Raw genomic sequence first — 16364 nt, 5'->3', positions numbered from 1 at the left:
TACATGTTAATACATAATGCAAGACTCATAAAGGCGATGTCTTATTTTTCTTGTTTCTTTCTTCTTCTTTTTTTTTTTTTAAGAGCTAATATGTGTAATAATATATCTGTCGATGATGTTACTGCAGTCATCAAAACCATCATCATAATGGGATGTTATTTTATAAAAAAAAAAAAAAAAAAAAAAAAAGAAAGGAAACAAAACAAATAAAGCAATAGAATATCGAATTTGTGGTGTCATCGGGTGAAGTTTTAGATGTGTACAGTTTTTCTAAGGCACGTAACGATCCCACAGGGTCACAGATGCTAGTGATAAATGTTAAAACAAAAAAATCTCACCTCTAGAATTCTGAGGGAGCGCCTGAGTCTCATCTACTCTCCCTTGTTTTGTATTTGTCAGAAGAGATGACTTTTTCCTTTAGCAAAGAACATTGTTTGACCTGCAAGAAACAATGAAATCTTTTGTTTGAAAGCAGACGACACGAAGAACTAATAAACTAAGTATATAATACATCACTTTTTCAATATCGTCAACATTTTCAGGGCACTCCGTATGATTGGCCATTTCTGACTGCTACCAGAAGCTCATACTATCTAATCGCTTAGTTTACCACTACGGAAAGAATGTTTCATTTAAATCACACTAGAGGGCGCTGTGGCGCAAACCTTGATCAAAGTTTGCAATACCGTTCTTGCTATTATTATTATTATTATTATAAATGGTATTCTTTTTTTTTAATTTAATAGTTTCATTTCTTTAAAGGATTATCTATTTTAACTATTATATTTTAATTATTTTGAGAAGAATTATTATTGTTTCATTTTAATATTTTTTTTTTTTTTTTGCCCAGAAGATGAGACAATCATGGTCTCATCTTCTGAGCAATAAACTGCGCATGATCACACCATGAATGATCATTCTCAAGGATTCATGAGTATGAAAGATGAATCTATTTTATTGCAGTGCCTGTTTATTATTTCATTTGTAAAGATAGGAAATAGAGGATATTGTATTATGATAAATGCATTATTTTCAACTTACCTTCACGTGATCGAGGTCATCTTGAATCAAGTATCAGCATGACTATTGTGGCTTTCTAAACAAAGGTAAGAAATAAATCTGTGGCAAAAACCTGAAATTAGAAAAGCACACAAACTTTTAGCGATACATCAGAAATACTCTAAGATTAAAAAAAGATCTTTTTAATATTTCAAATTTCAAAAACTCTAAGACTCCAACTATGTTAGAGTAAACCTTCAAGACATGCCGATTTTTTCCTCTAAATATTTACAAAGAAAATATTTATTTTTCAAATTTAGTTATACTCGCCGTGATAAATATTACCGCATACCATTTTAGGAAGGTAGCCTACACTGCTTAAATAGACGAGATTAAGGAATTGCGACAGAATAAACACAGCCCTAATTGACCTCGGTGGAACACATAAGGGATTCCGATAGATAAAAGAACCAGGAAATGAATTTAGAATGAACTGGAGCAGATCATAACTATCTAAAATACATTCGGATCTAATGTTGGTATATCCCAGGATACATTCTGAGTTCATTTTTTATATAAATAAAGAATGTTTATTCAAAAGCAATCGATTGATAAGTATTGATACGTAAAAACAAGCAAAAATGGACTTTTATATTTCTGTTGTATTTGTGTGTTAACAGTAGCGCCTTTGACTTCGCTGCATTTGAGATTCGTGTCCCTTTAGCTTTCTAAATACGATCCTAACCATTACAATGAACTCCAATTGGATAACACATCGTTATTCTTAACTCTTATAGAACAACAAGCTCTTGTATAATGTGCTAATAACCACTTGGATTCAATAAATGCATATTTTAACGAATTCCTACAGAATAAACTAGCATTCTCATAACTTCCAGAGTAAATAAACGTGTGTGTGTGTGTGTGTGTTGTTAACAGGTTAATCACCCAGAAACCATGACAAATCAGTTTGTTTAAACAGTCTACACTACAATCAAGCAATCGAAAACGCATTTATTACATATAATTTTATTTATTTTTTTCCTGTACGGAATAAATTTTGTCGTTAGAGTTACAGAACGAGTGAATCCACTCGACAACGCACTTTGCCACCGATAATCGTGCTTCCCATATAAACTACGGAAGAGCTACAATCGCTTTTCCGTCGGAAACACGGTTCACACGATGCATGCCATATCTCTTGCGACTGTGACGACATCTACCGGAATGAAGGATGATTACAACTACGCTCTACCTGCTTTAGCAGTCACGCGAATAATGTCTTCATTAATAATTCTTTAGCCGAAGGTTTTACTGCTGATAGTCAGTCTCTCCTCTGGGCTTGCTTGGTTAAGGCCTTGAAAAATGAAAAACGAAAGATTGGAAAGGTAGGAATTAAAGTAAAAAATATGACTGGAATTAAAGTAATCCGGTTGCATTCATTACTTCGTTGTCATTTTAAGGATATCACCTTTAGAAGATGCTTTTGTAGTTAAATTTTTTATGAGGGGAACTCAATCTATGCGAATGCTTCTGTGTGAGGGAAAGAATAAAACAAAAACTTGCTTGGAAAGGCTGAAACGCATGCCGAACCCGTGAGAGATTGAACAGACGTGAGTCTAATTACTATGATAGTACACTATTTCAAGTTTTTTTTTTTTTTTTTTGGCTAGATGGGTGAAGCAAGAATGCTTTTCATCTTCCCCGTTATCTGTAGAGGACAGTGTAGGGATAAGGTGTTATTGAGCTATTAAAGCTCTGATCATGGCAGGAGGGTAACAGCAATAGCCGAGCCTCAGTTGGAACTTCATTGGCTACAGCACTGCCATTCATTACCCTCCATGGGCGCCCATTTTAGTTGCCTCGTACGACATGCATGGGCTGCTATGTAAGTGCAGCCCTTTCTAAAAATAAGGCGATTCCTCGGACCACTCCTCACGAGTGACCGAAAGATCGTCCAACTCGGCGTTGGTTCCACTCAGTGACGCCCCCCCCCCCCAACCACTGAGCAGAACCGCGCTCATTTTCCAGGGAAAAGCATCCACCGACAAGACCCCTCACGGGTCACGCCAGTGAACACCCTCCCTAGAGACTCAAAATGCTCTCTCAAGGCAAAACCCCGAAACCTAAGCCGCCCCCACCGGGAGCAAAATTCCGGAAGAAACCTAAGAGAGCAAAACTCTGCGTCCATTTTAGTCGCCTCTTTACGGCGGGGTTACAGTGGGACTATTCTTAGCCCGGCCGCCACACTTTATTCCTTCACGTATGTTACTTAACCTATTTATTTATTTGTATGGAGTTTTCCTCCCCCATCCCTATTGGGGCGAGTTGATGTGTGTTCACGGGGCCAGTTTGCCTGCTTGCGGGATGAAAAACTCCAGATAAACTGGTGGAAAAAACCCTACTGACCGCGCCCAAGACCGGCTAACTTGGCTATGCCTGAGGAAGATCCTCAAATTCCTCACGTCTCCGACGGGAATCGAATCTGGGACACTCCTTCCCCAGGCATAGGTTACTATTCCAAGTACACCAAACAAAATAAAATTTATTTTTATTTATGCAAATGAATAAATGGTGTGAGAATTAAACATAAAATTAAATAAAGTTTTAATATTTTTTTAATTTTAAAAAACTTCTATTCTATAATTTGAATGTAATAATAAAACAATGTATAAATATTTTTAATTTAAGGGTTTATTCAGTCTTTATAACCCGAAATCATGTTCTGTTATGATTATACGACTGAGGGAACAGAGTTCAATATATTACTGCTATTAGGAATTCTGACAGAACACATTCGGAATTATACGATTGCCTTAAGATGTGAGGAATTGTATCAGCACAATTAATTACCACGAAGAGTTAGAATAAAATCAAGCCATTATTATCGTGCAGCCAAATTTTGAATTTTAAACCGAGTAATGAGTTTATTATATGAAGGAAACATTTTGATGCAAAATTATGAGCCGTTCTATTACTGCTTGCGCACAATTAGACAAAAATGTGGAGAATTGTAATTATGAACTCGTCCCATCGGCTCTGTTCATTCGAACCGATTGTACGATACCATTTAGGAAAGAAATGGCCGTAATTAATTGAGAGAATTATGAATTGGACTTTCATGCTGGCCAAGGCGAGTGTTGGAAAACATAACAGATCGTTCTTGCATTTTTTTTTTTTAATGTTTTGTTTTGGATCGATAGAAAGATTTGCTATCACTCAAAGGATTAAAAAGTGGACTTACTACCAGAGTACTGCAACTCAACCCCCGGTTTACGAATAGAAAAACTTGCTGAATATATTAAAATAATTACTGGGCCCCAAAATCCCAATCTTCTTTTACAAGCCGTAAATTGAGAAAATGAACAGCTGTTATTTTTAACAGTTGTTTTTTTATTTTGCGAGATAAAAAGCTGAGTTTTGTGGATGAAGAAAAATATCCTGCCACCACAACGTGAGATAGGCTAATTTCACCTTCATTTGAAAAGTCCACCACAATATAAGACCAGGGCTAACTCATCTTTATTTGAAAACCCTGATAAAGGTTCTTCCTATTTTGCATGGGGTTCGCACTCAGCATCAACAATGTCTTTTCCTGATAAAGCCCCCCCCCCCCTCGTCGATACCGACTGAGCCCGGGTTGAAGAGTCAACACCCAGCTTGTTATTGATATCACATTCCAAATTGGATTCAGTAAGTGAATTAAGCGATTCTGATGGTGTTGATAGTGAAAGTATAGTTGATTAGAATTTCTCTAACGAAACCCTCACAAATATAACAAACAAAATACATCTAGATAATTCACGCTGTCTCTCGATGACGTGATACTTCATAATACAAGGAAAACGATGTGTTCAAACAGAAAACAGAACTCAGGCCAACACCCTGCAGCAATTGCTCCGATCACTTATGCACTCACGCCAAATATTGCTTTTACTTTCATCTTAACGAAAAGTAAAAGCAATATTGCTTTTACTTTTCGTTAAGACAAGAATATTTTTCCATCGAGGATATTTTTATGATAATCTCATCCAAGAGAGAGAGAGAGAGAGAGAGAGGATATTCAGCCTATTAGCACCGTGAAATCACAGAACCAAAAGGAAAAAGAAATGACGAAGAGAAAGAAGAAATTCGTAAGCATCAGATTTCGATGTTTATAGATTGAACTGTTTAGGGAATACGTAAGAAGAATGATCGTGCTTAAAGACATCAGCACAAGGAATTAATGGACAGAAAGCGAAACATCTGTTCAGAAGTTTTGAACGCAAGGATGTAAGGAGGGAAAGTTTTACTGTCATTGAAATTATCGGCAGGTTATCGGCGAAATAAGAAAGAGGAGTCGTCTTTCTCTTTTATAAAGTTCATCCGCAAAATTGTAGATGAGATCTGCAACCAAGTAGAACAAGTAAAGAACATAACCGTACCGTGAAGAATCCAGGAACTAGTTACATAGTCGAGGATAAAGATCCACTCACAATCAAGCGTTAAAAAAAAAAGAAAAGAAAAAGGTAACCCAGTTGCAGAAGTCAGATTATATAATGCGAGCTTACTTAATGGACTTTGGTGCCAAACACGTTGGAAATGTTCATTACTTGATCCACGTTTCCGGATAGCGTAGAAGTTGATATTTCATGGGCGAGAAATTGCACGGTAATTTGATGGTAAAAATTTGTTGCCGTTTTTTAGGAATATATTAGATACAAATGGATTACGAAGAATAAAAAGATAACAGTAAACAGACGTCTTTTTTTTTTCCTTTTTTTTTGTACAAATCTTCAGAACATTGGGAGCAATGCCATATACGAAAACAGGACAGGACACCTTTTGATATGCAGTTTAATCAAAATTCATCTGATTTCTTTGTCGGCAAAAAGCAGGCATTGAATCGCGTATTTGGAATGGTACATTTTTCAGGACTGTCGATACGAAAATTGGAAGAAAAGCTAGAAAAATAGGCTGGCATTTTCTGTGAGTAATGATGCAATGGAACTATTCAGATGCAAAAGAGATGAGAACACGGTGGAGCAACTTTTATCTAAATGCGATTTTTACCCCTTTCAAGATCAGTTTAAATGCGTTTATAATTTCATGCGAGTAATTCGAGCTTCAAATTAAAGAGAGAGAGAGAGAAAAAAAAAAGGAAAATCTAGATGTCAATGAATGTCAGCTGTTTGGTTCTTCTTTTGTAGTTCGCTGGACAGACTTCTTAGAAAACAAAGGTTAAACATCGGACGAAATTTAAAGCGGAATAAATGTTCCTATAAGAATTATTTCGCTAAGACTAAAAGCAATGATTAAAATTAAGAAACGGAAGCATAGAAATCACAAGGATTGTCCCACTGAATATTCTTATAAAATGCCAGGTAAAGCGTGGATGATGTGATTCATTGTGGGATGTTCCAACGAAGAAGAAATCAACAGTAAAGTTCGGTTCGAATTGCCTACGAAACAAACAACTTCAATGATCTCTATGAAGAACTGATCCACGGTAATAGCAAATGTCTCAACGTCTCTACCTGCTTGCTGTTTGCAGTTCGAACAGAAAAGTAGTTGCGAACATTAAGGACGATGACCTTACTGATAGAGAAGTTGGACTGGAGAAAATTACCATTTAATGAAAAGAAAATAAACCACAGATCCAATGGTCGGTAGCAGTAGGAGAGATAGACAACAAGTAATTTTGATAGATGGGATGAAAAGAGAGAGATTTTTAGACAAGAAACATCAAGAAAAAATGAAATAAAAGTTGGAACGGTGTCAAAGGGTGGTAGAAAAGATGCGATGAATAGTTTTTGAAGAAGCTGAAAGTTGAGTAACATGAAAGCCAGGAAGAAATTGGATGGAAATGAATATGGTTGACATTAAGAGGTTTGTTTTTATCCTCTTGTAAAGATTTCAACTCTTAGAACGTAATGAAAAGTCAAAAGAGAAGTGAATTGATTTCAAAGACCACCATTCACAAAGATGTTGGGTTAAATTCTCCACTCCACGTATAAACAATCTTAGTAAACAATCTATTAATGTGTATCCTTTATCCCTCTCGGATACTTATAAATTGTAGAGACGTAACGTCTGTGTTTACTTCATTTTAACGTATGTAACAGAGTTAGTGGTAGTTTCAAAACGTGCAAAAATTAATCTCATAAGCTTTTATATTAGATCTTTATGACTTCGCAAGGATCTTATACGAAGATCACTTTTGCTTTACCATAAAACATACGCGTAATTCAAATTTTCATTTATTTTGAAAATAATTCCTTATTATCATTATACTGAATCTGAAAATCTGTCAGTGTTTTCAGTAAATATATTACTGTGTGAACAAGGAAATAGATGACGTCTTTCTGTGTCATTGAACCTAGCACAAAGATTGTGGTAAAAGTGTTCCACACTTGTACATGCATTGGAGGAACACGTCTGTAAGGAATCAAGACAAATGTCTGTTTCACAACCAGCTTAGCAATAACAATCTGTAGTTAGTGAAACCTATCAGTCACTGTTGGATAAATTTAATAGTACGCCCAACATCATTAAGCAGCGTGTACAAGAACGCGAGTGTCTACTCATTCGTGTAATTAGCAACAAGCTGTGAGCTCCACTGGGATGCTAGCACGTGGCTCGACATTGTTAACAAGTTACTCATGTCAGCTTTCACCATACATTCGACAATCATATCGCACTGCGTTAAGTAGTCGGTAATTCAATAATTTTGAAAGATTCCAAAAGGATAGTCATTTAACTATATAATGCTGGTTATTTGGTTTTTTTTTTTTTAAATCGTGATAAATGGTCGTTTTAATTGGCTAAACAATAATAACCGTGTTGATTTCGTCACGAGCTCTACATATTTAAATGCATATTACAAAATCTATTGTTTAAAATGTGCATAGAAATAAACTCATAAAATATCTAAATCTCATTGTTGAAACATACGCCTAAAAAAAACTACATCTGATTGGTCATCGTTGTAACAATACAGAACGTTTTTCAATTTGTCAAACGACTTACAAAAAAATTTTCGACTGTGTGACGTCATCCAAACTCTTTCTACTAGTGTGCGTATATTTAGCTGCATTGATAATGTTTCCGTTTCTCTGATGTGCAGCCATAAAGAAAGATAATATTGATCTGTGGATCTTCTTGGGTCCAAAACGATCACGAGATAGCACACCCACACACATACACACACACACACACACACACACACACACATACTAGTAATCCGTCCCTGTAACGATGCGTGTGTGACCTAAGAAGATGAGTATTCGCGGTCTGTAGCATGCACCTGCACCTTTTTTAGACTCCGCCCTTTATTAGAGAGATATTGGTAAGAAAGACAGTGTGATAGAAAGAAGATGGGGCGACAACTATGTAGAACAAGCCTGGATGTCTCCAAGGACGGTAACCATCAGGGTGAGCGCACCTGTTCGTTCTCACGCGCGAATCGATAGAAGTGTCTGATCGAGAAGGTTGGACAGTCTATTCGATCCGCTTCTGCGAAAGAGAGGGTTAAGTAAAAGAGACATCGTCCATGGTAAGTGTACGACTGACCGTATGAAACACGTGAACATAGAAGTGGCTTCCTTTTTCACGCTTGCTTGGTTATTACCCATCATCCTTCATTTCCTGACAGTCATGTGATCTAGAGTGAGAGTTACGATAGAGCACAACTGATAAACACGTCACAAACACGGATAGAGCGAAAGAGAAAACAAACGAGAGGGAGTAATATGAGTTGACGGTAATTTCTTTGCTTTATTGTATTTATTTTGTTAATGAAGCACATTAAGAAAGGCCATTAGGAAAGACCAAAAAATTCAATAAAAGGAAAAAAACTGAAGATCTGGGATGAAACAATCAGAGAAATAATCAAAAAGAAAAAAGAAGCCTATCACAAATGGTTAAGCAGTAAAAGATTAGAAGATGAAATAGAATATAAAAGAATGAGAGCCATAGCTAAGAGAGGTTAGAAAAAGACACAGAATCATGGAACAAATTCGATTCTAATTTAGAACATGATTTATATAAAATAAGACAGAATGTATATAAGATTTTGAAACACCTAAATGCAGATACCAAAGAAAACATAAAATTAAATACCGAATTAAAATTAGAAGAATTTCTAAATTACTACGCAGAATTGTGGACAGACTAATATTTTAAAAAAGACAACTGGCAAACAATTAACGAAAATGAAAAGGAAATAACTAACGAAGAATTAGAAATCAGCTTGAAAGAAACAAGAAACGGAAAATCACCTGGAGAAGAAAATCACCAATAGTTCTGAACCTAGCTTTAGGTTCAGAACTATATAAATACGCAGGAACAAGATTCAAAGAAAGACTCTTATTATTTTTAAATAAAATTTATTCAACTGGTATCCCCCCAATAGAATGGAAAAAAGCAATTGTGATTCCTATCTTTAAAAAATGTAATAGAGATGACCCTAAAAACTATAGAAGTATCAGTATACTAAATTCCTGTTACAAAATATGTAGCAGAATCTTAAATAGCAAACTAATGAAATATTCCGAAAACTTTATTTTAGAAGTACAGAATGGATTTAGAAAAGGACGATCATGTATAGACCCAGCCTTCTGCCTAAAATTAATAATAGAGAAAAGAAGAGAATATAATTTAGAAACACATATTGCATTTATTGACTTTGAAAAAGCATTTGACAAAGTTAAAAGAAACATATTATTTAACATATTAAAAGAAAGACAAATACCAAATAATATCCTAAAAGCTGTCACAAGTATATATGAAAATAATCAAATACAAATAAGATTAAATCACGAGCTATCATATACAAGAGAGATAAACCAAGGGGTCCCATAGGGATGTCCCCTCTCAGCAACTCTTTTTAATATCTACTTAAATGAAATAATAATAAAATGGAGTAAAAATTTACATCAAGGAATTAAACTTTCACCTACAGTTAACTTAAACACTCTCCTCTTTGCAGACGACCAAATAATAATTACAAATTCTGAAGATAACTTACAGAAAGCTATTTTAAATCTAAATGAGATATCCAAAGATTATGGTATGATAATATCAACGGAAAAATCAAAAACTATGGCCTTTAAAGGACAAGATCCAGCAAGAACTAAAATAGTAATAGATAACAAGATCTTAGAACAGGTGAATTCATTTAACTACCTAGGATGTATGATCACATATGAAAATGAAAAAGATATAAACATAAAAATTGAAAAATATTTAAAAATAACAGGAGTAATTAACTCTATATTTAAACCAAACCTAGTTCAAAAACAAACCAGGCTAAAAGTATACAATACATTAGCCCTACCGGTCTTAATGTATGGAAGCGAAATCTGGACAATAAAACAAAAAGACAAACAAAGATTAACAACAGCAGAAATGAAGTTTATGAGAAAAACTGCAAAGTATACCCTATTTGATCACAAAAGAAACGAAGATATTATGAAAGAATTAAACCAAGAACCAGTAATAGAAAAAATGAAAAAATATAAATATAAATGGATGGAACACGTTCAAAGAATGAAAACAGAAAGATTACCAAAACAAGCCTTAAAGTACAAGCCATTAGGGGGAAAAAACAGGACGTCCTCTTAAACAATGACTTCTAAGGCGGAACAGGCCACGCTAGGTCTAAATTCTTGATACGCATGATGATGATGAAGCACATACAGGATCATTGGATAAGGCACAAGACAGGTGCTTGCAAGATAAACAGCTATGCTCAACTCGCAATAGTTGAGGTGAATTGTTTTTCTTATAAATTTCAGATAAATATTTGTTTTGTCATTTTGCTAATGACGTCATAACTGGCTTTTTTTTTTTTTTTGTAATTAGATTTCTTGTTATCAAGCTAGCAACAAAATTGTCATTTTCTATGGCACCAATTTCTCCTTTCTTATAAGGGTAATTTTGTCTCAGATTTAATTCACTCAAACCACGTAATAAAAAAAAAATAAAAAATAAAAAAATTCCCAAAATGCATCTGAGAGTTTTCCTAATTACAACACCTGCTTTTAATCTTCATATTATGCATGCTTTTTTTTAAGAACACAGGGATTCGTACAGGTTAATTATTGCAATAAAAAGAATTACCAAATATGTAAAAGCTTATTAAAGTAGTTTTCTCTGCAACATACTATTACATATAATATAACCGAATAGCCACAGAAGAAAAACAAAACAGGCCAATTCTTTAGCTCGTAGTCTACTTGCTGGTTAATTAAATCTACATCCTACCATTAAACCAATTAGTGGAAAACTTAAATTTAAAAAAAAAATCTTAAATTGTATTAATTTATTTCAGTGGATTACAAAAGTTCGTTCCTGTGATGGATGCTGATTGTATTTGGACCGTTGGTATCATAAATAAGTCTGTAAGATTACAGTTTGGATTGGAACGAGCCACTTTCTTTAATAGAAAGAAATTTTTCTGATAGAATAACGAGAAACCTTGGTGGTTTTTAACAGCTTAGTAAAGATTAAAATCACTTAAAAATACGCAGCAATGTTTATATTTTCCGGATGGAATCGAATTAACAGCGTATTATGAAAATTAAATTCACTTTCAACTTGCTAATATCATGGATTGATATCAGCAAGATGTTCTAATCACATAATTATTCCAGCAATTCCCTCTATCTTAGAAACCATGTTCACTTAGACCTCTGCCTTATTTCAATTCCACCACAACCAAAAAAAAAAAAAAAAAAAAAACATCTGTTGATTAGCAGTTTAGCCCATGCACAGCATACTCCCCCCGAATGAGTAGAATGGACTATTCCAACAATGCTCACTGAGGAAACATGATAATTTATGCTGATTGTAGATCGGAGTTTAGAAGGCTGAGAACAGGACCAGCTGTTCAGTTCATAGCTCTGATACCTCATGCGCTGTTTGACTCAGCTTGAAGTGGGAGGGCAAACAGAAGCTAACTGCACCGTGCATGAACTGAGTAAAAGGTCGGTGGCCCAGTAGCTGAAGGTGTGGGTTAGGTAGAAAACTCAGATGTGTTTATTAACCAGTGTATTCACCTAATCTTTTATCTGTTCTCGTGTACTCGTTTTATGCTTCTATTTACATAGTCTCTGTTAAGCCTATTGACCCATACACTTTCTCTAAAGCTAATAATATCACACTTTCCATTGTTGACAGGTTGCGCCACCTACACAAAAAATAATTTATTTATCGGAATCTTTCCCTCAGGCAACACATAGCAAACGGAAGTTTTCGTTGAACAGAATAATAATTAGATTTATTATTTGATTAAAATACTTGTAATGTGATTGTTGCATACGCTTGAATCTTATAAGGCTGTACATGCTGAGAAGGGCGTCGTTTGTTTATTATGGTGGATCAATAATTAATGCCAGCATTCTCGCTTGATTAGGGATGGACAACGCTAATTAATCCAATAGCTAACGCAGACACAACGAGAGAGAGAGCGTCGCATTAATCGAATCGAGATTAATTACAGATATTCATCTCCAAATACTCCAAGTTTGTCAACAACTGCAAGAGAGGGTAGGCTCGTTTAATACCCAACAGTCATCTCGCTAGCGGCAACAACTACACGAACCTTTCAATGCACCAAGGAGTCAAAACGAATGATCGGAACTCAATTAGGAAAGCTAGGACTCTACAGGTCACTCGCATCATTATAATGAAGAAGATAGGGGAAAATAATATAATAAACGTAGAGTATATATAGGGAAAATGGTAATTATCTCTACCTATTTCAGAGCCGAAAACGGAAAAGTTGCCATTGTTTTTATTTGAATTAAAAAAAAAAAAGTATGCTTGTTTTTGTGTAGTTCTGTGGCAACTTTTGTGGTTCTATAATGCTAGATCTCCAAAGATTTGATTTTAGTAGCTTACTTAAAGCTAGTTCAGGAGTTAGTTGAACTTTCAACAAGTACGTTTTTTTTTTTTTTTTTTTTTTCCCCCCGAGATGTTTAACCAAACAACTCAGATGTATCTAAGAAATTATACTATTAAAAGAAATAATACCTTTCTGGGTTTAGGAACACGAAATGGCAGCAATCATTTTCCGTACGTTTTTTTTTTCTCTCCCCCAAATGTTCTAAAAATCATCGGAGGTCATGAACTCCACTATTAGTGACAACTATGAGTGGAGACTTCTGCCGAACCGATTTATTTCCAAACGTTGGTCAGGGCTAAAAGAATTTCGCCTATTCCATTCAACGACATAAATAGTTTTAGAGAATTTATTTACTTATACTTGTTTCTCGAAAGTAAATTAACACGAATCTTAAATTACTAATGCTATGACTTTGTATTGGAATGATAAATTGTTCTCCCAAATAGGAAAAAATGAAACAAAATTAAAATTGAAAATGAAATTCAGCACGTGTCCATCTGATCTACATGAATAGGGCTAACCAACCGAGGATAAGGTAATTAGCCCTCTCGGTGTATTATCTTATGTCTGTAGATGCATGCGTTCACGGGTTTGCCTGTTCTGGGAGAAAAAGCCCGAGTTTCCGGGTGAAAAAAAAAGTCCCCTACTTTGTATGAGACCGGCTAACTCGCCTTTAGTCGAAAGATAAAGGTTTCTCACCTCATGGACGGGAATCGAACCCAGGTCTTTCCGACTAAAGGGCTTAGGTCTATACCAGCTGAGGTATAGACAGAAGAGGCTCCACTAAATAACCTGACATTGATTAAATGCTTATGATTCTATTAGACATCGGATGAAAGGAAGACAAATGGATCAAATGACAAACTAAAGAAAGCTCCTAAGACGCTGAAGGATTTTCTTTTGTCTGTCTGAGATTTATTGATGATGTGTTAAATTTAAACGCAATTACAGCACATTCGTTCTGATAATATAATTAGCAATCCTGTAGATTACATTAGCATCATCAATGAATTTCACTTGCGAAGCACCCATGATACTGTCTGCTGAAGATGTTTTTTTTTTCTTTCTTTCTTTCCTATGATATAAATGTACAGCAGTTAGATGTCACTACTTTTGCAGTGTTAATTCTTGTTTATTCAGATCAAGCGATAATCTCAAGCGTTTTACCCCTCAAATAAGTGAAAGAAAATTTTTAAAATTGATATTTTAAAAGTCTCAAAATTGGTTCACACTTTATCCAGACTGTCTTATTTGAGAAAGTTGCAACTCAAAAATTATTTTTCGGTGTAATCTTCTTCGTGTCTTATTTTACAAAACAATCATCTATTTAACATTTATATAATACTGAATTTTCTAAGAAGGCACCGTTCTAAGTTTACTAAGAATTATGAAATGATATTCGCCATTCTAAGTGTGCCTAGAGTGGTGATAATGATGATGATCATTCTAACTTTTCGTAGAACGATGATTATTCCAAGTTTACTTAGTATTATAATAATGATGATAATCACGCTAAGTATGCATAGAATGATGATAATCATCATTCTAAGTTTACACAGAATGATAATGATGATGATGGGTATTATTCATTATCATTCTGTGTAAACTTAGAATGATGTAAACATTTATTTTTTTTTAATGAAATCAATTTAGGGTTTGCATTTGCCGCAATTTTGGTCCTTCACACATTTGAACGAGAACCACAGCGAAAGTTGAATTATTGGATGCCAAAAACTTAACCACACATACATACAGTTGATGATAAGCAGTAAGATGAAGAGGAGGAGGGGACAGATAAGACCAACGATCGCTTCCAGGTATTGAAAGTTTCAGGTGCAGTTTCGAGCAAGCACTTCGGCTACAAACACCGAAGTGTCTTCGACCGCTAAGCACGTTGATTAATTCTTTCATTAAAAAAAAATAAATGTTTACATATATACACTATGTCTACACACTATTTCATAATAATAATAAGAAGAAGAAGAAGAACAGAAGAAATGTTTTTTTTTTTTTTGTTTTCGTTCCATTTTAAATAGCGTTCTAGAAGGTGTATTTGTATTTAGCTCTGCGATACTTCTCTCCGTGTGTGTCTTACTGCTCTGAATCTCTTTACGGAGACGGAACAAGGGATAGAGAGTGTCACGCGCAAATAGTAAAGTGCCGGTTAAGGGGAGCTAATCTCATTTTACGAACCATTACGCGTGGGGGAATGAGGGGAATCCTCGGCTTAATGCAGGCACGTGCGCGCTTACAACACGGAGGAAAAAGTGAGCGCATGACTAGCAAATAAACGGACATGCTTTGGCGAGAGAGAGAGAGAGAGAGCCCGGGACAGGAACACCCTCGACCTTCGGCACTGCACGTGCAAACAGACTGCCTTCCGTCACTCGCAAGCACTGTGTTTGTGTGTAAGGGGAGGGGGGGGGGGAAGATCTGAATGCGATCAGTGCATTTTTATCCTTTCTATCTTTCTTTAAATGTGTACACTAATCGTCATAAGTGTTGCGGGGCTTTTCCGTAAACTCGCTTCCTGGTGCATGGTATGATGGCGTCGTACTATGAATCTTTCCGTGACCTTTGACCTTCCGTGGCGTTTGAAGTTCGGTAGGGTTGGTTGGCGAAATCTGTCATCCTTGGAGGAACCCCCCCTCCCCCTCCGTCGACAGGAAGCTCTTAAAATGTAATTTTTATTTCTGGAGCCGATAGCGCGTTTTAGTATGCTGTCATTAATAAAAAAAACAAACTCAAACATTAATGTGTGTAGCATTCTTCTGCCCCATATTTTTTGCTTTGTCCTGCACAAGTGTGACACGAGAGAGAAAGAAAGAGAGAGAGAGAGAGATTTCCTTTGGTGATGGATAACATAACAAGGCTGCTCTTAACAATGAAATGAGAGCGTGGCACGCATATCTTCCACTGTACGTCTGTTGCTAACAACAATAGCACGTTTTGCATTGTTGATGTCGCTACAGGCTGGGCAAGGAAAGGGTTAACGATCTGCACTTGTTACGTCTTTTTTGTTGTTGTTCAATTAGAAATTGGGTTCTTTGAATCTTCTGTAGGACTGAGAGACTATCCTCTGCCCGAGTGGTATTAAACATTCGTATTCACCTCAAGTAACATTTAATAAATAATATCCAAATGAAAGTTGTAGTAAAGATTGAAACAGGAAACGCGAGTGAGTTAGCAAATCTAATAGGACTCAGGCACGATGTTCATATAATCAGAATTGAATGTAATTGAAATTGTACTTAAAAGGTTACTCTTTTGACAATGAGATCCAATCGTGTATACGATGTACAGATTTTTCAAAACCGAACTATTAATATATCGCTTTAATTTAACGAAACTCAGGCCACAAGTTATAATCATTTTTTACTTCTGCTCTATTAGGATTTATTTTTATTTTATTTATCTTCACTTCACATTTGTCATGACACGTATGTGAGGTCCCTGAAAAACGTGCTTACTGTATCCG

At 35.4% G+C, this 16364-nt stretch overlaps 1 protein-coding gene across 1 annotated transcript in view; it reads right to left on the bottom strand.

Moving 5' to 3' along the window:
- LOC150107508 (heparan sulfate glucosamine 3-O-sulfotransferase 1-like) overlaps nt 1–16364 on the bottom strand; it is a 46620-nt gene that overhangs the window by 5159 nt on the left and 25097 nt on the right. Inside the window, exon 2 of the mRNA XM_090392116.1 lies at nt 14640–14790. Coding sequence (XP_090248242.1) covers nt 14640–14790 — 151 coding nt within the window. The remainder of the gene's footprint in view (nt 1–14639; nt 14791–16364) is intronic.

The sequence above is a fragment of the Typopeltis vanoorti genome, chromosome 4 (genome assembly GCF_054136105.1).
Source record: "Typopeltis vanoorti isolate ZY-2024b chromosome 4, IOZ_Tvanoo_1.0, whole genome shotgun sequence".
NCBI lineage: Eukaryota > Metazoa > Arthropoda > Arachnida > Uropygi > Thelyphonidae > Typopeltis > Typopeltis vanoorti.
The sequence above is the reverse complement of the archived record's forward strand: the minus strand, read 5'-3'. Positions and strand labels throughout refer to the sequence as shown.